A 21,961-nucleotide genomic window follows, 5' to 3' on the forward strand; every position below is an offset into this window, starting at 1 on the left:
TTCCTATGACTTGGGAAGAAGAAAAAGAGAGAGATGGAGAGAGAGAAAAAAAAAAGGGTCAAACCCTATGAACAGAAAAAGCAAAGAAGGAAGAAAAAGTCCGAAACACTTACTTTCAAGAAAGAAAGATGGAAAAGAGAAAAAAAAGAGAGAAAAGAAAACCTCAACAACTCTCTTCCCCCAAAAAACTTGGAGGTCTTAAACTTTACCCACCCCTACCAAGCAACTTCTTCCCCAAAGCCTTTGCCTTCTTCGTCCTCGGCCCATCACCCACACCCGCACCTACACCTGCACCCACCAACACCTCCTCCTCCGCTCCGTCATCCTCTCTATCCTTGCCATTGCTCAACCCCGTCGCCACACTCGCCGCCTTAGTACTCGCCGCCCCGCTATTAGCCCTTGCACGCATGTGTCCTGCAAACGGCGAGCTAACCCCCGCGATATGGCGACTTAGACTATGAATCAGATTTGCATGGATCGGCTCCGTGTTGTCTACACGCGACAGCTCGTCGGCAAAGGCGCGCCCGTCTTCGACGTCACCGGCGGGGCTGTGGTGGGTCGAGAGACCGCCCATGATGGAGCCGTGGGTGGAGCGGGCCTGCGAGGTTGAAGGCGGTTTCGAGGCGGAGAAGTAGGATGAGGCTTCTTCGGAGACAGTGCTGATGGTGCTACCTGCGCGGCCAGATGCGAAGGAGCGGCGGCCGACGATCCGGTCGTCAGAGGAGATGTCTGAGGCGCCGCCGGGGGATTGGTCGAGTGTCGAGTTTGAGTCTGTGACGGATTGGTCGGGCGAGGAGGTGAGGAGCGTGCTGCTGTTTGCGATTTGGCGGAGGCGCGATTGCGCTTTTGCCGAGGGGCGATGGTGTGATATCTTGTTGCCAACAATGGTACCTGCGTGCGAAAGGAGCGCGCGTAATACGTCTTTCTTGAGTTGCGTGACGAGGTCTAGGTTAGACCATGTCTTATTGCGGTACTCTATCGTGGGCATGCGGAAAACGAGATCGTGGACGTCTTCCAAGTTGCGAGAACTCTTGCCTTTGTATGAGAGACAAAGTACCATGGATGGCACCTTGATGTAGGCAAACGTCATGAATTCACTTGCACGATTCATCATCTCCGTTAAGTCGTCGTTTCTGATTTCCTTCTTGTTGGCTTTCTTCTCGCCCATACCCATACTCATGCTGGTGCCTGTACGGTACAGTGCAAAGCGTTTTCCGCTGCGCTCAGATTCGTTCAATGTTATGCTAGAGTTGGTTGTGCCAGATCGGACAGAGCTTGGTCTTGTGGAGGACAAAGAGGAATTACTGCCTGGCGTGGGAATGTTCAGCGCCGAGTTTGGATGCAGGTTTCGGCGGAACTCGGTTCCACTACGAGATGGATTGTCGCGGAAGAAACGGAAGTAGTGGTTGCTAGGTCTCTTCGGTGGGCTTTTCTTCTTGGAGTCACTCTTCTGAGAGGGGTCAGGCAGTTGCAGCGTCGGAGTAAGCCGTCGTTTGAGAGACTCCACTGCGCCTTCGTCGGTTGATAGCGATGCTCCCATGTTATGAGGTACACTTGAAAGAAGGACGTCATCATCATCCCCTTGATCCTGGATCGGTAGGGTATGTTTGAGCAAGAGAGGAGAGGGTGTAGTCGCATCGCTGTCTCCAGACGTTGGGAAGACATATTGAAGTAGCTTCTTGCCTATTTGGTACTCCAACTGGACTTTGAGAGGATAAAGCTCAACCTCGAAATGCTCAATAACAGGTATTCCGGCAATTGATTCCAAGGCTACAAGGTAGACCTTGAGACATTTCGCGTTTTCCGGCAGCGTTTGATCATTCTCCAAAAAGGGCGAGATCATCTCGGGGTATAGTGCATTTGGTAGCAGGTTCAAACCACGGACCTGCTCAATCTCCATCGAGTTCGCGTTCGACCCGTCGTTGTTGTCAGTTCGATCAAACACCACGTTTTTGAGTTGGAACTCTGCCAGAGACTCAGCGCCCTCGCGGAGAAGATGCCATACGATGTCAGAGGCTGCGACACAAATTCTCAAGAGACCTGTTGACTCTCTCGTCTGCGAGCGATCATCTTGCTTGCGCTGTGCAGTGGTGATGGCTTTCATGACGAAGAACAGCTCATCCTCGTACACAGCCAGGTCCTTCTCCACCTCAATGCGATCTTCCCATCCTTGCTTGTCCAAGTACTTTTCGTGGATCTGGAAGACAGTCTTGATCTCCTCGAGTTGTTGAATACGCTCCTGCAGACCCATAACCAGTTTCGGTGCACCAGCAAGATCGGTGAAATCGGATGCTAGCATAATCTTCTCAAGACGTTCATTGCGTGTCTTTTCCAATGGCTCATGGTACAGCAAGAGATCAAGCGCAATAACATACATGGCGTAGTATTGCCTCGAATCGCACATTGCTCGAACATGTGGAAAGTCTACCCAGAGGTGGTCGATCCTACTTTCAACATGATTGGTAGAAGATGAAGAATCAGCTGTTGAAACATCGTCATTGTACTTCAGGCGCAGCGCATTGTACTTGTCATATCGCATACTGGCCGAGGTACGCTGCACGACTCGCTGGAAACCGAACGGATTGGTGTGGAACTCAAACATGACTTCGAATGGTACCCATGGAGGCCATGCGGAACCAGCAGGCGACCCATAGCTGCTTCCAGAGTACATATGAATGTCTTCAGTGCTACTGAATGTCTTGGAATTTGTCACAAAGATCTGCAGGCTGTCCATGGCAGTAATGAATCTTCGCTGGACAAGGCCAGAGACCTCATCCATTACTCGATCCTTGTCCATGATCGAAAGCACCTTGAGTTGAATGCCCTTGGCCGTGACAAGGACAGCAGATTTTGTGTCTTTCTCACTTTGCAGCTGTATCTGGGGTGCAATGAGACGCACAAGATACGAGTTTTGGGATAGGTAGTCGTCTGCAACGTCTTCATCCGTTTTGGACGCGTTGGCATGCACGGCTTCTGGCACTGCTCCAGCTCCAGAAGGAGATTCGTTTTTGGCATCTTCGTCATCGGCATTAACAAACTTCTTGCCTTCATCCAGCAGTTGTGCGATGGCTTCGTCAATATTCATGCCAGGTTCGGTTTCGACTGTCACAGGAGTCTCTTGAGTCGAACGGTTTGATGGTCCTCGATTTCTCTCTTGCTCTTCGACAACGTCCAGGATAAACTTTACAGCCCTTCGCGACATGTAATAAACAAAACCGCGACGCTGGCTGACTTGATGGATGTAACGGAGGATGATGTTACGCAGTGAGTTGCTCCATTTCAGATGGATATTGTGGATAATGAATCGGTTGTTGAATTCGTTCGTTGAGTCAGTGATCGGGTTCGGAGGAACGTTAGAGTCTTTGCTGTTCCTGTCTGGGGCATCTGGATCCTCGTCTGCCTCAAAGTATTCGTCCTCTCCGTCTGCCTCTGGGTTCCGAACCGTACTATCCGAAGATGCTCCTCCTAGCCGCTCCAACAGACTCACATGCATTGTGGATAAGAACTCAAGTTTCCGCTGAAGGAACTGCGTATGGTTCTTTAGTGTCACAAGGCGTTGTTTTGTCTCTTGCTGCTCGTCTGATGTTACACGTATAAGTTTGAGCTCTTGATCATCGACGGTACGTTGATTGTGAGCAATTTGCTCTTTCACACGCTCGATACGTTGTTCAATCAAGTGGCACTGCACTCGCCGTGGATCGTTGCGTGCTGAAATGACGCAATGATGTGTAGGTTCGTTTCCAAAGGCGCTTTTCCTGTTCTCGTCGCCTGAAATATTGTTGTTGTGATCAGTCTGGCGGAAGTATGTGAAGCGTGGCGCAAATGCGAGCGGTAGGATTTGTGTTTCTGGGTGTCTACGCGAAGGCAAGACCCAACCTAGTTCGATGAAGTCGTCCATATCTACCCATCCGAGATCGTTGTCGGGTATGTTGAACTTTGAAAGGTCGGCCGTAAGGTATTCTTGATTATGACTACTAAAGTCATCTGGGCCCAAATTGTCCAAGTCGTCCAATCCAGTTCCAGCAATACTTGCAGACACAGCACGGATGTCTGTTCGAATAAAGTCGAGCTGGACCTGGTTTATTCGCATACCACTGGTTTGGTTTTGCCTACTATTCTGTTGACCCTCCGGTGCTTGAACCAAGGTCCGGAACTCTTCTCGCCGCTGATGTAAGTCAAACATGAAGCTGTCCAGACGAGCTTTGAGTCCAGTCGCGGAAACACCGCCTGCGCCGTAGTCCTCCATGTCCTTGTGCTTGTATATGTGACTCATGTACAGTGGCGACAATAAGAGATTGTACTTGATGGTCGCAAGGTGTCGCCCGAACTTCTTGCTCGACTTTTCTACTCCAGGCCAAAGCTTGCCTTGACGTACGGGCAATGACATGGCTCCAGAGAACATGGACCACCAACTGTAGAAATGGGTGAAGAAACGAGGGGAGAGATGGACACTGTTATAAGTCCTCGATGGCTCCAAATTAGCAACGGACCATTCTCGATCATAGGGAGCAGCGATAGCAATGGACATGTGAATGTGGTGACTACGGAAACCTCGGAACGCATCGTATTCCTAGTTATTGTCAATATTTTTTATCAAAAGAAGCGATGCAATCTTTACCTTTCCATCAGATGACTTCGCAAACTCGGGATTCTTCAAAGTGACCTCGTAATGAGGTATGAACTTGAAGGAGCGTTCACCGTCATCCAAGTTGCGCTCGAAAACCAATCCTGCAACCCATCGCACGTTGCCATTCAGTTTCATGATTGTTTTCTTAAACACGGCTCGCTGCTTTTGACTGGAGGAGCTGGAGGCTGTGTCCGGACGGACATTAGTTTCAGCCTCGGTCTCCTGGCGGGCATAATGGGTCAGGTCTGGGATAGCGAGTACGTAACCTCCGCTCTTGACAACCATGAAGTTTCTTGGGTCTTCGTCTTCGGCCAGGCTGAGCTGGACGTCGTTGTGCCAACACATGACAAAACCTGCACCGTGGCCAGTGACCATGTACGGATCCCGCGAACCTTTGAGAATGAGATGAACATCCCCGTCGCCTTTCCACGAAACATTGATTCGAGAGTGAAATGTCAATCTGATCTTATCCCAGAATCCAACTCGTTCTGAAGGATCCACGGGAGGTTTGGTGAAGTTTTCGATAATTTGCATCATGTCCTGAATTGCAGGCTGATACGATGTTCCCCAGGTGATCCTGGTTGGGTATGAAGAATTGATGTCAATCGCCATGTCAGAGTAAGTCTTCACAGGCGCCACAGTGCGGCGAACATCGACTGCATATCCACCTGTAAGCTCTCCTGCCGAGTTCCGCTCTGGTGGTACAACGACAACTCGACTGACACGTGAAGATTCGATATCCCGGAACTCCTCAGCAATCACGAAATCTGTTCTCATTGACACGCTTGGGAGGCGTGATGATTGTATGTTGCCGATGGCTGGGAAGTGTATCAAAGGCAGTGGGTAGTCTCGGAGGCTTATTTTGGCTTCACCCATTTGGAGTTGGACATGCATTGGTATCAACAAAGCGTATTGTGTATCGAATGGCATGCCTTTACCAACCCGGTTCAAGAAGCGAGGGTACTCCGAGATGGGGAAAGAGGGCTTGTCAATAACAATCTCCAAGTCACTCACAGCTAGTGACATGAGAGCGGGGCGTTGAGGAACAGCTAGGATGGTTTCCTTTTGTTCGATGTCATCAGGCAACTCGTCCAAGCCCCAAAACGTTGAACGAAACTCATCCATTGCTCGGTGTTCACCCGACATTGCAGAGTCGATGCGCTTCTTCCAGGTCTGAGCATTCAAACGATTGAGCTTTATGCGAGCATCTTGTATGGAGGTCCGGTGTGAGCCACTCAATCCACTAAAGCCGTCTTTGTTATATCGCATAGGATGATCTGAACGACCACGTTCTGGCGAACTGCTGCCATTGGATTCTGCACTTTTGGTGCGCCGATGGAACCTGAGGTCCTTTTCTTTCTTCTTCAGTTTCCCTCTTGAAGGGTCGTGGGATGACTTTGCACGAAAACGCGAGTTGCCACGTTGCTCCTCCTGCAACTTTCGTACTTTCAAGTCAAAAGCATGCTCACGAGCGAGTCTCTGTTTCTGCTCCATCAGCCCAATGCGGTATATGGTGCCGAGTTTCCATTCAAAAGCATTGTCTTCTAGCTCGAAGAGTACCGCACGGCTCCGCAATGAGATCTTTGGCACCACTTTGGGCCCTTCGGCTTCTTTCTCCAGAACATATTCGTTGGTACCAGTCCTAAAGCGATGATGCAGTTGCTTGCCAGTCTTCATGACATTAGCAATGTTGTCAAAAACTTTGTGCATGACCAGCTGATGAGGCACGCTCATCCTGATTGCATCCGTTGCAATGTCAAACAATTTCTCATCTGTGATGGTATGACCATATCTTAGCTTCGACTGTCGATAGTCCATACGTAATGACTTGACACTAATGATTCGACTCCAAACCTTCTTGATTGCTGGATTCTCGGCGAAGAGTCGGATCAGACGCGACCTGAGGAATGGACTTGACCAGCGATGCTTGCCTGCTTCTAATTCATAAACTTGAACCATTAGAGGTGGATCGGCAGGCATATCCGCTTTAATTTGGAGGAAATGAGTTTTGATGTCGACCGTTACAATCTCGCGATTGATTTTGCTCATGGGATCGATAAGATCGTCACCAAGGGAGGGCACAGACAAATGTCGCGGTGATGCTAAAGGCGTAGTAGGCTCTGCCGCCTTTGACCCACCCAGATTGAAGGATTGCTGTAGCACTTGTATCGCCATGCACAAGGCGAAGTGGCGGTACAAGGAGTAGCGCAGAAATAAGCTCTGACAATACATGTGAACGTGGAAAATAGGGCCTTGCTTGTCAGAGAGGGTGTTGAAAACAATCTCCATCTGGGGTAATGACAATGTTGGCTCTTGTTCCGATTGGTCGTCTTCCTCGATGACGAGTCCTTCCAGGCCCTTGAAATGTATAGCAACACGTCTGCCGTCAGTTGGATTGCCCGAAGGTCTCTTGGGTGATTTCGGGGTAGCAGGAGGTGATCGAAGCATGTGATCATCTCGATTGATTGTTCGACTTGGAGCACGCCGTCTGATAGGCTTGAGATCCATATCATCTCCTCGATCTTGCTTGTACTCTGCTGTCCACGATTCCAAATGCAGAGCGATTCCACGGCTGTGTTTTGATACTGCGGGGTCTACACCGGCTACTTCGACATTGAAGTCTGATCCTTGAAGATGCACGTAAGCCATCCACATGGGTAACCTTCGCAGCATGTTCATTTCTTTCTGCTTGAGTCCGTTACGCCTACTGCCCATATTTTTCTGCATCTGTGTGACGATCTGGCGCAGTCCCTCGCTGATTTCAGGCCGGACTAAATAGAGAGAGAATGTTTGCGCTGTGCCCCATACTTCAACCACTGGATCCGGAGCAGCGCTCATTTGTACTTTCACTTCAAGATAGTCCGTCAACAGCAGGTCATGTGTCTCGACAGTGGTTGTTTGGTAATACAACTGCTGCGCGTTCATGCGGAAAGTCGAGCTGAGCGCATAATGCAAGTCACCGCCTGCAGCATGGGATGACTCCATATCCAGAGATATGGAAGATGACGCTGAGATGAGAAGGTCGAACTCGTCAGTGTCGCGCTTACTGACGTCCATCGGTGGAAGAGTGACTCGAATGACGGGCTCGTGAATCGAAATTTTGATGTTCGCTTTTGGTAGAAGACGACGAAACAAGAAGGGCTTGCGACTCCTCACTTTTTGCGGCTTTTGACGTGACTCGTAGTTGTGGAAAATAGCCACAAGGAGCGGGAGATGTTTGGGGTCAAGGTCCAGCGATGGGGATGTAACGACTAGATTAGCAAATAAAATATTGGTATTGCGCTCTGCGCTGTCCTTGTCATTGGAGAAATGAATGGTTTTAGAAGGTAATGTTGTGTTCAGCGTAGTCGTCGCCATGGGAACGTAGAGAAGACGATCACACTGACCGTCACTGTTGTCGATACCGATGGATATGGATATGGCAGCAAGAAGAGCTTGATGTGCAATGTCATTGGGTGAAAAGTACATGCGATGTGCAGGGCTGCGAGGGTCTAAGCGAAGCAGGTCCATGCCAACTTCCTTCATAGAAAGGTTGAGATAAACAGGAGGCTCTGATTTTTGGCCAGTCTCGATCTGTTTTGTAAGGCCAAGGAAGCCAACGGCGAACTGAAACTCGTGTATGCCGCGAAGAATGGAGCTGGCGAACTCACGAGAGTCAGAAACGGTATGGGTAAGCGTTTCTTCGCAGTTGCCAGGGCTATCACTTTCTTCGGCAACATGCATGAGGGCAGTGTCTGTTGGACTGACACGAGACGGCTTCTGGGCGGTAGTGGCGCGGCACTTTTGGGCTCTGTCCACGCACAGCTTGATATCGTCGTACGGGATGTTGAGACGGCCGAGTTTGAGGGCAATGGAGGCATCACGCAAGCCTTCAAGCTCCTTCTTAAGGAAGCCATGAATGTTCAGGCTGAAGCCATCGAGCAACTCTGTTGATTCTCTGCCCTCAGGCGTAAAGAGTATACTGCGAGCAGTCAAGAGCCATTCAGCAGGTCTTTGTTCTTGATCGGGCTTGGCTTTGTGGTGGTTGAAGAGCCTATTGCGGTCGACAGTCTTGCGCCTGGTGTCGACGGCCAACTGCAGGCCCCCAACATGTACCGATCCCACGTCGATAATGACAAGAGAGGACGCATTGGCTACCAAATCAACCTGGCACAGCCAATGAATGTTCCGATGTAGACGCTTGATCTTCTCCTTGGCGTCTGTCAACCGCTTCCATGTCAGGCTTCTTGGTGTCTCGTCGTCGGTCGTATCGCCAGGGGTGGCTTCGTCGGAGGGGGGGTGGCCGTTCTTGCCCGTATTCGTAGTCCCGTTGGTCCACTGTGTCCAACCCGCCCTCTTCCGTGACCTCTCACCAAGCGCTTTTAGGTCAACAGTCACTTTGAGCTCGTCCAGGACGATGCTGGCAACTGTTGGCTGGGCAAAGGTGGGCCGGTGGAGGCTAAAGCCGAGGCCACGAATCTCGATGCGCAGACCATCCTTGGGGGTAAAAGCGATGCGTCGCAAGCCTCTGAGGCCAAGCCGTTGAATAGAGACGCCTGTGGCGATGCGGATAAAAGCGAAAAGAACAAAGGAGAGAAGGTATATCAGGAGCAGGAGCCCCGCGAGGAACTGAAGAGTGGGTAGGGCCATTGTGGTGCTTCAGCCGGGGGCCATTGACCGGCTCGAGTGTTATTGGGATATTTGGTCGCGAGTGCACGCCATGTGCTGAGGGATCAGGAGCCTCGTGCTGGCGAACATAATCGAGGGAAGCGCAGGGCTACGAGAGGGAGGGCATCGAGGGCGTCGTGGGCGAGTGTGAAAGTGCGCGGCAGCAGTGGATTCGGGACGGGTGGGCTAGCTCGCGGAAGCGGATGGAACGATGGCGTGATGGAACGAACAATCCGGACGTAGACTGAGGAGGCGGCGATTTTGGCACTGCCAGTCGAAGGAAGACCTCGTCCAAAGTGGTCGCGGGGCTGTAGAATGCCTCTGTGGTATCCTGCTGCGATGCACGTCAGAATCCAGAATGCCAGGTTCCCACGCCTCCCACGTCTCCCACTCCCTGTCCCCTGTCCCCTGTCCGCCAAGCCTGACCCCCATGCCTTCTGGAAGGAGTCCTGTCCCCACCTGCCGCTAACCTAATCTCACACCCCCGACCATCCTCGATTTGCTCTCGGCGCCGACAATACGTATAAGTAATGATTCAAAAGACAATGCTGCGTCGTGGTACGAAGCCCTTCGCCTTCTATCTCGCTTGGCCTTTTCCCTCTTGTGTTGGAGAGACTGGGAAGGCAATCGAATGCAGTGATCAGCAGGAACAAGAAAGGTGCGTATTTCGTAGCACACTAATTTGGAGGTGCAGATCTGTAAGTACGCAAAGCAACACTAAATGAGAGATTCCGTTCGCACCGCGAGTACTGCATAGCTTTTGATCGGCCAGGTATTAAAAACAGACAGTATCTTGTGCATGCACAAGTCGGCTTGTCACTCTGTGGTGATAATAGCTGGTGGAGTCCCTGATCGCGTGACCGTTGCCAAGGCGCTATACCTAAACAGGGTGCTGACAATCCTTACATACACAATCGACTGCCACAGCAAATCCCCTTTTCCTTCACGTGATATGCTGACAGTATGCACATCGAATTAATCAGGATGAGGCTTAGCTCGCGCCTTCCACAGAAATGACCTTGACTCAGGGAATTTGTCACAGATGTCAGGTTACAGATTCAAATCTTCTTTCAACCCGAGGCATAACACCACGGTGTGTATGACGCATTACCGTCACAGCATGCACTCAGAGATACCATTACATCTCAATATGTCGATTTTGTGGGAAAAAATTCAACTGATTGCAACAAGCAGAACAGGTCCATAGATTGTCTAGTCTCTCTGACCTTGGGATGCTTTACAGCTTCAACTAAGAAACTATGGCATGCCTCTCATCTTGGACAAATCTACACCTACGGTGATTTGAGTCAGTGAAAACCACTTCTATAAAACTCAATATTCACCTTTGTTAAGATTTCAGAGATGGGTGCTATGTGGATATCTGTCAAAAAGATGTACTCCACTAATACGACATCGCAACAAGACCTACAGCTTCCCTCAAGATAGCCGAATCTGTATTCCTTTTGTAAATCCAACACAAAATTCTCATAATCAACTTCAACCAGATCATTTCCAGATAATCACCGCCTCTATCATCTCCTTCCAACCAATGCCAGATATGTCCCTTCCGGGCTCCATCGCACGTCCGCGCCATCCCGCTAGCCCGGATCCAAAAAAAACCCAGGAATACAAGCCGTTCGCATCACAAATGTTGGGGTAAATTCTTGCCGCTCCCCATCCATTCCTGTGAACCCCCGCTTCCCAAACGTCAGCAAATTTTGCCCACCCGCTTCATGGATGTTAGCAATTCTCACTTCCCTGCCCCTTGTATGTAATCGGTAGTTACTTACTTACATACCGGATAATGATAAAGTCCTAGGTGAAGTAAAAAAGTTACATTGCGGCATATAGACCGGGTACCAGCGATCAAGCGTGCAAAGGATGTAGGTATTCGGCATGCTACTACCCAGAAATATCCGCCACGAAAGATCAAGGTTAATAGCCGAAGACTCCCAGATAACTTCTGTAAAACGCACAAGCGACAGAGCCCGATTCCCCAACAACGATTACATCGTCCGACACATCAGTATCTCGCACCTTCAAACTTCAAAGCCACATCCCCTTCTCAGCCCACCAATCCGCTTTCAAAGTCAATAGCCCTGATTCCGTGAATAAACATTCCCCGGAATCTCCAGAGTCAACCACGAAAGCCCGGTGGAGACCCGGGTCATAGACTCGAGGAGAGCTGCATTGATGTGGCACTCAAGAGGCGACAAAGTGTCGAAATATTTAGAACCCCATTCCCCGAACAAGATTCACACAAGCAAGCTCTACGTTTTAAACACCTAGTGCCAGGATTTCACAAAAGACCTCCCCCTCCCCCTCTCGGTCTGGCCCAAATCTCTCATTTTCCTCCAACATGGTATTTTTTTTTCTTTTGCGCTAATGGCAAAAAATCCAGACGCTGAGTCGTCCAAATTTCCAAACAGCTATCTTTCATTCTCTTCCAACCCACTGATACTTAGGCTGGCGTAATACACGGGTTTGTAATTCAAACTAACGTATATCCTGGGCTTGAAAAACCCCCCAATTTTCAGAAGATAAAGTAGGATTATGTAGTTACGGTTTGGTTTTCGGATACTGAAAGCTTGCGTCGGACCGCAGTAATTCCGAGATAGGATCGAACCCGCTTCCGCGGTCGCAAACTTGCTGCAGTATGACCGAGGTAGGTGGCATGTGCCTCTAGATACGAATGCTGCTACAGTCTGATCTAGTCGTTCTGAAAGGCAACAGAAATATCCCATTGTGATGGGGTAGAGGGCATTCTTGGTAATAAATATGTATTTATCCTAGTTGCCAACAAAGTAAAAGTAGAAGAAAGTGCTCTGCATTGAATGAAGAGGAAGCAATAAGTACACCCTGTTGTTTGCACCTATCCCAACCTCATTTCCGAACCCGTTTTGCGACTAAACCACTCATTGGCAAGCGGGATATTTCACCGTGCCAACAGCACCAACCGCATCCGCTGGGATCTGTTCACCCAGCATGACATGGTGGCAATGGAGCGTATGGTAATAGTCGTTCAGGTGACTGTCAATGTGTTTTTGAATCGTAAAAGCGCGGTGCATCTGTCGCCACGTGTACATGCAATGTGTACGGCGATACTCTTGAGTAACGAACAAGTCGAGCTCTCTTTGCAACGCAACGTCTCTGGAAACGGGCGATGTGCCGTTGGGCTCGCGGTAGAAGACCCAGTCTTTCTCGGCTAGGAATTCGTCCATGATCTTTTCGTCGTAGCATGCTGGTAGCTGCCATGCGAAGCTGAGAATGTCGAACTTGCATCCGAGACTCTTCGCTTCTGCTGGTGTGGAACCACACTTTGGCCAACTTTCGGCATGAGATGGAGATGGAATTCCGCCAGGCGCAGAGGCGCCCTTGTACAGTGACGATTCGTCTTTGTATGGTGAGGAAATGTCTTTGTAAGGCGACTCGTTCCCCCATTGTAGTTGCGTGTGACATATGGGAGTGGGACCCATTTTTAAGCTGCAGAAGAATGGCAATGAGCAACAAGGTTGTGATCATCCATCCAATGACTCCAAAGATTGTTTTCATATATCCTGTCCAGAAAGTGGATCGTTGGCGGTGGTCTCGGAGATGCTCTTCACCATCTCCACAAGAATCTTTTTCTGAAGACGACATGCGTCTGTAATCGTAGTCTTTAACTTCAGGCACGCTTCAGTGGTGGATTAGCCTTCAGTAAGGATTACATATAGCAGCAGTTACGAATACATACGCAGTGTGGTGGTGTTGGCTAGGAGAGAATCAAGCTGCTTGATTGATACACTGGAAACCGAGGGCCGAGTGAATATGATTTGTGGGGTTGGCAGACCCTTACTGCATGGCAACTATCATCATTTCATGGCCTTGCATACTATACTTGGTAGAATCATTGCTGCCCTTTACGTAAACCAAGAAATCTAGCGGGGTATTGATCCGATGCGATCCTACTTCGGATGTTTGTCTCAATGCAAGGTGCCTTATGTCATACCGACACCAATCAGGTGTTCTGTGGTACTAGGCCAAAGCTTTTGGCGTGAGCCACCAGCAAGGGGATGACATGGACTGCAGTAGAGAGTAGGAGCTATATCATGTGTATAGATTGTAATTTCCGTTGTATTATCAAAAACAGCCTAGTATTTCCCTGTAATAAATCAGGTATGAATCTATCCAAGGGAGAACCTGATTGTCATTTCAGTGTCTCTACAACACAAGAATTTTGCCTTGTAACATAGTATGTTGACCAATAGGTCCACTAAACAGAATTGAGAAGAGTCGAATCAAATCAAGAACCACTAATCTGGGGAGCCGTTAGCCGATGTCTTTTTGCTCGGTTTCATTGTTTCCGGGCCTGCTACCGGGATATGTCCCTGAAATAGTGTATAGAGCTAGCTTTGCCATGTCTTTGTGGGTATATACGATGTGGGAGACGTAGAAACTTTCAGAGATAGCTCGTATGAGCTGGTTTTACTATGTCTGTGCGGGCCTATACAACATATCATTAGTTAAGTTAAATTGGCTGTTGTGATGGACTGTACGCCCTTTGAATAGTTCCTCGATAAAATTTTAGCTCGTTCACAGAATCCAGGTCGAAGCGAAAACAACCAATATTAGCTCTACTCTCATATAAAAGCATAGGAACCCGGATTTTAAAGCACTTTCAACATTGCTAACATGGGGCTTTCTCTTACCCTACCTCCCATGTCCACTGCCATTGCGGTTCGTGTTCCAACCACGACAGTAAACGAGTACAAAGCACTTGAGGCGCTTCAAGGCCATAGTTGTGAAGCAAGTCTCTTACGCTCTTAATCCCTCGTGTTTCCTATCAGTACTCATGGGCACCTCTCCTTTGGATGTTAAAGAGCTATGCCAACACCGTAGCACCAAAATCAGTCAGTGTTGACAAGTCTTTTCCTAGCTGGTGGCTGACCACGAAAGCGTTGGCGAGAAGCAAGCGGGTAACCACTTTATAGACTTCTTTACAGAATTACTGTAGAGTTCATGCTCGGCAGTATTAAAAAAAATCCCAGTCCGAAAATCCCCACCAAAGTGCACTCGCAGTTTACGCAAGATCACACTCAAGCTTACACCTTGCACACTCCTCAAGCACTCAAACTACGACCAAAAACCGGGGATTGGGGAATTAAGGAAGAGCAGCCGAAATGCCAAGTTGTGCACGTAATCTTGCACTTGATAAGTTACGAAATGCTAAATTGGGAAGCTAGTACTTTACGATGCGGATTTTGCTGTAAAAGATTCCAGCGTATGATCTTACTATTAGGAACGGCATTGAAGCGGTATTTAAAAAAAACAATCAGTCACTCTCCACGGAAAGTGGACATGTGGAATGTTGAGAGTTTCCATGAAGTACACAGTTGACTCAAGAGTAGTTGATGAGATGACTTTTTTTTGGACTGAGATTCAAAAGACGTAGCAGGACGCAAAAGCCGCACCTTCCTTCAGCGTTGCTTACATGCTGTTAGCACTACCTTTATCTGCATCACGATACAGCAGTAAAGCCCAATCCCAACATCTCAGCATGCGATGCAACCGAAGCCAATACAATCACGTTCAAGAAATCTCCATCGAGAAAAAAAAGGTTTGGTCCAAAGATTCATATTGAACAATTATCGAGCCTTTCATATTTGATACATGCACAAAGTCTCAGGATGAATTATCTACAACATGACTTTTGTTTCATCCGCATTAACAAACAGTCATAAACATCTTCCCCCCCCCCCTCCCAAACAATCCACATAGTACAAGAAGAAAAAAACGAAAAGCACACTCTTCGTCCTGGTCTTGACATCTTACAACGGGGGCGCATTAGGATCCATCATGCACTGGTCCACACGCATAAGCTGCTTTCCAGTCTTCTTAGCAATCTGGATGAACTCCCTGAGGTAGCTGACAGTGCTGGGGTAGAGGTAGTGCAGCACGACCAGGTTACCGCCCTTGTTGACGTCACGCTGGAAGGCGACCTTTTGCTGCTCGGGGGTGTCGGTCTCGGCCCACAGCCAGTCCTCGACATCGACGCTCCAGTTGACAATATGGGCGTCCTTGCCGACGGCCTTTGTGAGACGCGAGCGCATGCGGGCACCCTCGTTACCGAAAGGAGGACGGAAGTACTTGGATTGGAAGCCGTTGAATTGCGACTTCATGGCCTTGACATCCTCGTTGTACTCCCAGTCGATGGAGGCGTAGTCGGGAAGACCCTCCATCTTGGGGTGGGTGAAGGAGTGGAGGGCGAGCTGGTGACCGGCGGCGCTCATCTCCTTGTAGACGTTGGTCAGGTTAGTGGATGCGTCGAGGAGAGGGGCGCCAACGGTGAAGAAGGTGACCTTGATGTTCTCCTCGCGGATGATCTTGAGGACCTCTTGAGCGAGCTCAGGCTGACCATCGTCAATGGCAAAGGCGAAAGAGTTGGGGCGCTTGCAGGCAAAAACAAGGTTGCCAGTATCATCCTTGCTGGGGATCTTGACAGAGGATGGAACGGATGATACAATCTCAATGACGGAGAGAGTGACGGACTCCTTCGTGTGGAACCCCTTGAGTGCGAAACCGACAACACGGCTGAGGTTGATGTTGAAGTGGTTGATGGGAATGTAGATGTGACCATCCTTAGCATAACGCTTGGCCTCAGCAGAGTCCCAGGTCTCGGGGTAAGGGGCAATTTCAGAGTCACATTTGCTGTTGTGCTGCTGGAAGGCGACAGTGAAGTCAGTGGTACCAGAGTAAGCAATGTGAAGGTAAGAACCCTTGTACTTGGTGAAGTCGGAGCATCCACCGGACACCTGAGTGTAGAAAGCATAGTCAGCATCAGGCGAGGTGATGGTGAGCTTGTTGCTTTCATATTTGAGAGTCATGCCCTCGTCACCGCCGTGCCAGTTGCCCATGGCATTGGTGTTGGCATTGGCGAACCTGTCGATGACGAGACCAGTAGCAGCAGCATTGCTGGGGGCAGGGACAGTGGCGGTAGAACCAGAGTCTGAAGGAGTAGGCGGAGGAATGTACTCTCCAGAGTTGCCACAGTAGAATGCCATGGGGCCAAATGAAGTGGTACCAGTGAAGCCAGAGAAAAGGATGGTGGTAAGCTTGGCGGTGTTGAGACCCGAGAACTTGCTGAAGGGAATGGTGTACAGCTTCTCGGAGCCGTCGAACTGCCAGCCGAGATCCTTGGAGGAGGCATAGAATGACTTGGCCTGGGTCGGGTCGCAGCTGTCGGAAGAGTCAAGCTGGATGTTGAGCGAGGCGCCCTGGGGAGCCATGATGCGGAGAGAAATGCCGTTGTATCCCTTGGCCTTGGCGTCAACACAGCGGAACTGGCTGTAAAAGTAGGAGCCGTCCTTGGGAACAAACTCGACACGGTTCTTGGCAGGCTTTCCAACGGTGATAGAGGTCATGGTGCTATCGTCAGAGGTAGGGAATCCCATGGCGTTGTAGAACAGGAAAGTCAGGCGGGATTGGGAAACCCAGTCGTCAATGACCAAGGGGGCGCAGGTGCCAGTGGCGGTGGGGACGGGGACGGTCTGCATGGTAGTGCGGGTCGCTGTCGTCGAGGTCGGGTTGCCTCCGGTCGAGCTGCACCCGAAAGCAATCTTGCTGAGTTGCCATGTGGTGGTGGAGGAAGAAAATGTGGACCAGACAAATCCAGTTATGGCATTGGCGTTGGCACCAGAGAACTGAGTGAGAGGGATGGTGATGGTCTGGGTGCTTCCGGTCAGACCAGTCAGAGTGACCCACTTGGACGAGTATGCAGCATCGGAGCAGCTGGCCTTGGTCTGGATCTCGAGGGTTGCAGAGCCTTGAGCAGGACCCTTGATCTGGAAGGTGATGGAGTTGTATCCATTGGAAGAGGCAGCCTGGCATGGGAGAGTCTCGTAGAAGTAGGAATTGGCGTTGGGCTTGAAGGAGAGCACACCGTTGGCGGCTGAGATTGAGGGCATGGAAGAATCATCTGTGGTAATTAGGAAATGCATGGATTTGTTTTTTGGGGCAAAAAAAGCACGAACCGCTGGTCCAGGTGCCCAGGCTGTTCTGGTTGGAAGACCACTTTGAGAAGTCGTCAATCTGAAGGGGTCCGCTGCAAGCTGCGTTAACAGCGTGGGTAGCAAGTCCGGCCGCGAGGCCTATTAATGTGGTAAGATACATGATTGGTAAAGGTAAGCGAATGTGATGCAAAAGCGAATGTACAGAAGTCCAGGACTTCCAGGGACGGGGAGTCGCGATGCCCTTGGGATTGAAGGGAGGGCAATGAGAGCAGACGATAACTCGTAAAGATGCCTTCCGGCGCAAGGCTCCTATACATATAATCTTCGGCTCCGACACGGCGGTAGCAGAGATTGGACTAGCGAGCTGGGCATGCAAGCCCTTTTCTGGGCAGCCCTGGCGTAGCAGGAACGGCACGAGCTATTTCGGGTAGACTTTTTCTAGGCGAATGCAGATCATGGGTGGGACGGGCGTATGGGCGCTGGCGGTTTGCTGCGATGCGCGACTGGGGCGTACGGATGTGGACGCCATTTACTTATTGCTTGCTGGGCGTTTGCGGGGCACAGCATCGATGTCACTTTTCCATACATGCGCAGGCTACATGGGCTTCCAGAGCGCCGTCATCCGAGTGGTATACTTACACATGTACCTCTGTGACGGCGCCTCAACGGTACGACTTTGTCTTGTCCAAAGCACATGGCGATGGAAATGCTCCATCATGGCGTTGTCGACTTTCCGACAGACTGCTGGCCGGCCCCGGATGCGAAGGCCATGGCTGAAACCACCCACATCTGTTCTCTACTTTAGTCATTGCAAAGATACGAGAGGCCATACCTTGGCTTTGAGCAGAGGCGAGCGGAAAGACTTGGCCATGACGTTCGGTTGGGATGCTGTGCGAGAGAGCACAATGGGGGGCTGCCGAATGGCGAGACGCATGTTGGTATTCTAATTACCATTTCCTTTCTTTTTTCCCTTGGACCTGCTCCGGGAACAGCACGTACGTGAGATTTGGGGATGTGCTATGTCAAAACGGCCTCGTCTCTGCGGAAGCAACGGTGCCTGTGCCCGGCAGGGTGGTGGGCGTTTGGTGCACCTGTCGGACCCGCAGACAATACGATGGTTGCCTGACAGAGCAGCGCATTGCCGGTACCAGGTGGAGCGGGGACAGCGCATAAAGTATACGTCGATATAGCGTTTTCCCCAAGTGGTGCAATCTGCCGACGTTGATGGTGTGCTGCTGCGAGTCGTCCTCACCAACAGCACACTGGGCCAAGCCCGCGCCTCTCCCGTCTTGCCACAGCACCCGCCGAACCAGCCGTCGGCCCTGCCGGCTGCGTGCGCGCAACCAGCTGCTTGCCTCTGTTGAAGTCCATCTCTTGCATCGTCTGCGCGAACGGCACAGTGTTGCCGACGAGCAAATCTGTCGCTGACCGAGCAATCTTCTTCCGCCCCCCTGCCAAGGCGAGGCAGCCAAATGGCGCATCCAGCCCGGCTCTGCATGTTTCGTCCTTCTCCGCCGCCGCCCAAAGAGGCTAGCGTATTGCCAAGAGCGGCTCCATCCCAATCTCTCAATAGCGGCTGTGCTGGAGTAAGGCCCAGGATGCGACTCAAGGCTGGCCGACTAATGCTTGCTTCTCTCGATACGGCGACCCTTTCCAAGGCCATCTCCCATGCCCAATCCATGGTTCATCGCATGCTCCCACCGCCAACATCATCATCCTACCGCGGAGGAAAAAGCAGCAGCAACGACGATTCCTCGAGCCCTGCAGTCGACACCCCAACACAGGGCTCAAGTCCCAACCGTCCAGCATGAAAAGCACATGCTTCTCAACAGTAGCTGGCTATGACGCCGCCCTCTACCCCCCAGAATTAGCCTTTACCACAGAAGTCTTCTATACATGACGAAAGCGAGAATCGTCGGACAAACATAATTGCATGATACCGTCATAGATAGATGAATTTTACCATCGACATAGCTACCCCCAGGCCCTCGCCAGACACCGAACCGTGTTTCAAGTCTATCGGCTATCGGCTCATGTCTTGGTAGTAAACGCAAATAGCAGCGGGACATGAATGACATGATTTGACCCCCCAGGACCACAAATTAACATTTGAACGATGGCAAAGACAAGACATCTAGCATGTGCCAAATATATTGTCACATGGTCGTCCAATCAAATCAGAGTTGTGAAGAACCCATCGAGCGATATTCGCAAGAAAAAAAACAAGACCATGTTGATTTTTCCAGGCGACAAGACTATGGGTTTGGTTGTAAACACCCTGAAAAATCCCTTTTATCCCTTTAATCCAGCCTTTCTGTTGAAATCGCATCTGAGTAATGGTAAAAATGCGGCGATCAGATTTGCCAACCATCCTACCCGAGAAAAGCCCTTAATCCAATACACACTACTCACCGAACAAATCACCCTTTTTTTTAAAAAAAAAAAACTACTTACCGCACCTCCTTCACCCCATCAACCCATACATCCACCGCCTCATTATAAAAGCACAAATACCCCGCAATCAGCGCGCTCTCTGGAATCGGATACCGATAATACCATACCAGATTATTATACGTCCCCCCGTTAACATTGACGTGATAGTACTCCGCCTGCCCCTTATACGGGCACAATGTCCGCGTATTGCTAGGCGTCAAATACTCCCATTTCACGCTGGTCGGCGGAACATAGTACCGCGTTCTCAGCGTCGTTTCCAGTAAAAACAGCGCGCTGCTGGTCTCTGCCAGCGTCACGCCGTCGAGTGCTACCTTGATGCTGCGGGAGGACGGCAGGATGTCGATGCGCTTGTAGGGGTCCTTGGGGTGGCAGTAGATGCGCGTGTCTTCTTCGAGCCATTGGTCCATGGCGGGGAAATCTACTTTCACGAGGTCTTTGAGGACGCCAGAGGAGAAGACGAGGATGCGCTGCGTGCTCCGCGTGCCGATGGTTAGGGTGCCAAGGTGGGCGCCGCTCGAGGTGCTGTCGACGGCGGCTTCTTGGGATAGCTTGGCGTCGGCTGTGAAGCTGGAAATGGGGATGAAGTATCTTGGCTGGAGTCAGTCAAGTGGAGGCCTTTTGGAGAGAGCGGGTGCTGCAAAGTGATGTACTGTGGATATCTCAAGTCGAGTTCCCACACGTGGCGGGCCTGGGTAGTGTCGAATGCATATTTCCCGTTGAAAAGACCGCGGACGCGTCGAGCTGTTGGCTCGATTCTCTTTGGCCCATCGCGAATAAGCGTTTGAGCTAGCTTTACCAAACTATGTTCGTTAGTGATGGCCACTTGTAGTGTATGCTTTGGTGAAGTTACTCGGCGGTGGAAGAAGCCATTGCTAGTACTTGGTTCTAGAGCAATGCGAGTTTATCTCGCAGAAACAACTCCTTTTTTGCCTCAAAATTCAACAGGAATGAGAGTCACTGCTGTTTATGTATACGGACTGAGAGGGGTGATGTCACCCATGGAAGCGGGGAAGGTGCAGGACCGACCGGAATAGCCGAATGTGCTTACAAAACAATAACGGCTACATGGCGCGTATATCGTCACTGGTGGTGAGCGTTTAGCCTGTTTCTAACATGTTTCAGGGGAAAATATATCTTGAGCTCTTAATATCTAGCCCAAACTTGATGCAATTTCAGTAATATCTCCAGAGGCTGCTCCGAGTCAAAAGATGGGTATAGAGTACTCCACAGTCGGATACCCTAGGACCAATGTGCTGCATCGGCACACTTTCACTCCCATAAGTCTTAATCTGTGTCTGAGACTGCTAAATCGGATGCATGTTCGACTGATGTGCTCGTGCATGGTCCGGGTAGGTGCCCGAACGGTGATATTGGGTGGTTCTTGGTGTCACGAAGTTTATATACCCGATAACCCACTTTTCAAAACAACACATTTTTCTTCTTATTTGAAGTGAAAGACCTCTGAGAATGTAACAGAAGATACTTGAAATTGCTAGAATAAAATGATTGAACGATGTGCGTTCATGTTCGTGTTTACATGAGAATTGATTTTGTACACTGTTAATCTCAAGTTCAAACAGTGTAGTGTAGTATTACGTTCTCAGATCTTGGATTCAAATTCTGACTTCTCTTCGTAAGCAGAGAGTTATCTTCTCGAATCGATTCTTTGGCAATGATTGGATTTCAGCTTTGTTCTGTCTACTCGATTGCGGGTCGCCCCTTGATCTTTTGAGCTCGATCACATATCGTGCCACGATAGTTTCCGTTTCCCGTTTCCCCTTTGTGTTTTTCTTTTACATTAAACTCTCCGAATGGTCGGTAGTATTTTGGATTCGACGGTACTCTCTATAATCTTCATTTTCATTCTTCAGAGCTTATCGAGATTGTCATTTTCCGTTGTTGCCTCTTGCTCCATCAGAGTGTTGTGTATCTGACTCTAAGGATTGTCAAAAATCCCTAGTCATACGAAATGCTGGTCAATTTATTACATCAGTGGTGAAGGATTGCTGTTCATTCTTTGTTCGTAATGCAAAGAAAGCCGTAAATCTTTTTTAATCTACCAGTACAAAAGCGCTATGACTCGTGGATGAAAGCTCATCACTTTCTGACAATGACTCTATGGTTGAGAAGCGAACTTGGAAGAGTTTTCTTGCCGAGACTATCTTTGTCTTATCGGGTTTCTTACATGCCAGAGAATAAGGGGAAGACTGGTAATCATTAGAAAGCATTTCTTATACACCTCTTG

At 49.9% G+C, this 21,961-nt stretch overlaps 4 protein-coding genes across 4 annotated transcripts; all 4 read right to left on the reverse strand.

Moving 5' to 3' along the window:
* Window positions 1-157: 157 nt before the first annotated feature.
* Window positions 158-9,256, reverse strand: PSV08DRAFT_378012 (mitochondrial protein from FMP27-domain-containing protein; the record flags this gene model as incomplete). Its single annotated transcript, XM_014227469.2, has 2 exons — window positions 158-4,570; window positions 4,829-9,256. The coding sequence occupies 2 exons, from the start codon at window positions 9,254-9,256 to the stop codon at window positions 206-208; spliced, it is 8,793 nt and encodes a 2,930-aa protein (XP_014082944.1). The 3' UTR covers window positions 158-205.
* Window positions 9,257-12,195: 2,939 nt separating this feature from the next.
* PSV08DRAFT_158618 (uncharacterized protein) lies at window positions 12,196-12,624 on the reverse strand (the record flags this gene model as incomplete). Its single annotated transcript, XM_014227468.2, has 1 exon — window positions 12,196-12,624. A coding segment is annotated over one exon (429 nt), but the record flags the coding sequence as incomplete, so codon positions are not given.
* A 2,248-nt stretch (window positions 12,625-14,872) lies between these two features.
* PSV08DRAFT_364061 (carbohydrate esterase) lies at window positions 14,873-17,422 on the reverse strand (the record flags this gene model as incomplete). Its single annotated transcript, XM_014227467.2, has 2 exons — window positions 14,873-17,228; window positions 17,284-17,422. The coding sequence occupies 2 exons, from the start codon at window positions 17,420-17,422 to the stop codon at window positions 15,082-15,084; spliced, it is 2,286 nt and encodes a 761-aa protein (XP_014082942.1). The 3' UTR covers window positions 14,873-15,081.
* A 2,288-nt stretch (window positions 17,423-19,710) lies between these two features.
* Window positions 19,711-20,688, reverse strand: PSV08DRAFT_227245 (uncharacterized protein; the record flags this gene model as incomplete). Its single annotated transcript, XM_014227466.1, has 3 exons — window positions 20,567-20,688; window positions 20,367-20,516; window positions 19,711-20,304 (listed from the first exon to the last, which is right to left on the reverse strand). Exons 1-3 carry the CDS (start codon window positions 20,584-20,586, stop codon window positions 19,713-19,715), a joined length of 762 nt encoding a protein of 253 aa, XP_014082941.1. The 5' UTR covers window positions 20,587-20,688.
* Between the last annotated feature and the right edge of the window lie 1,273 nt (window positions 20,689-21,961).

Source organism: Bipolaris maydis, assembly GCF_028858645.1.
Source record: "Bipolaris maydis strain C4 unplaced genomic scaffold PSV08scaffold_10, whole genome shotgun sequence".
In the NCBI taxonomy this organism is placed as follows: domain Eukaryota; kingdom Fungi; phylum Ascomycota; class Dothideomycetes; order Pleosporales; family Pleosporaceae; genus Bipolaris; species Bipolaris maydis.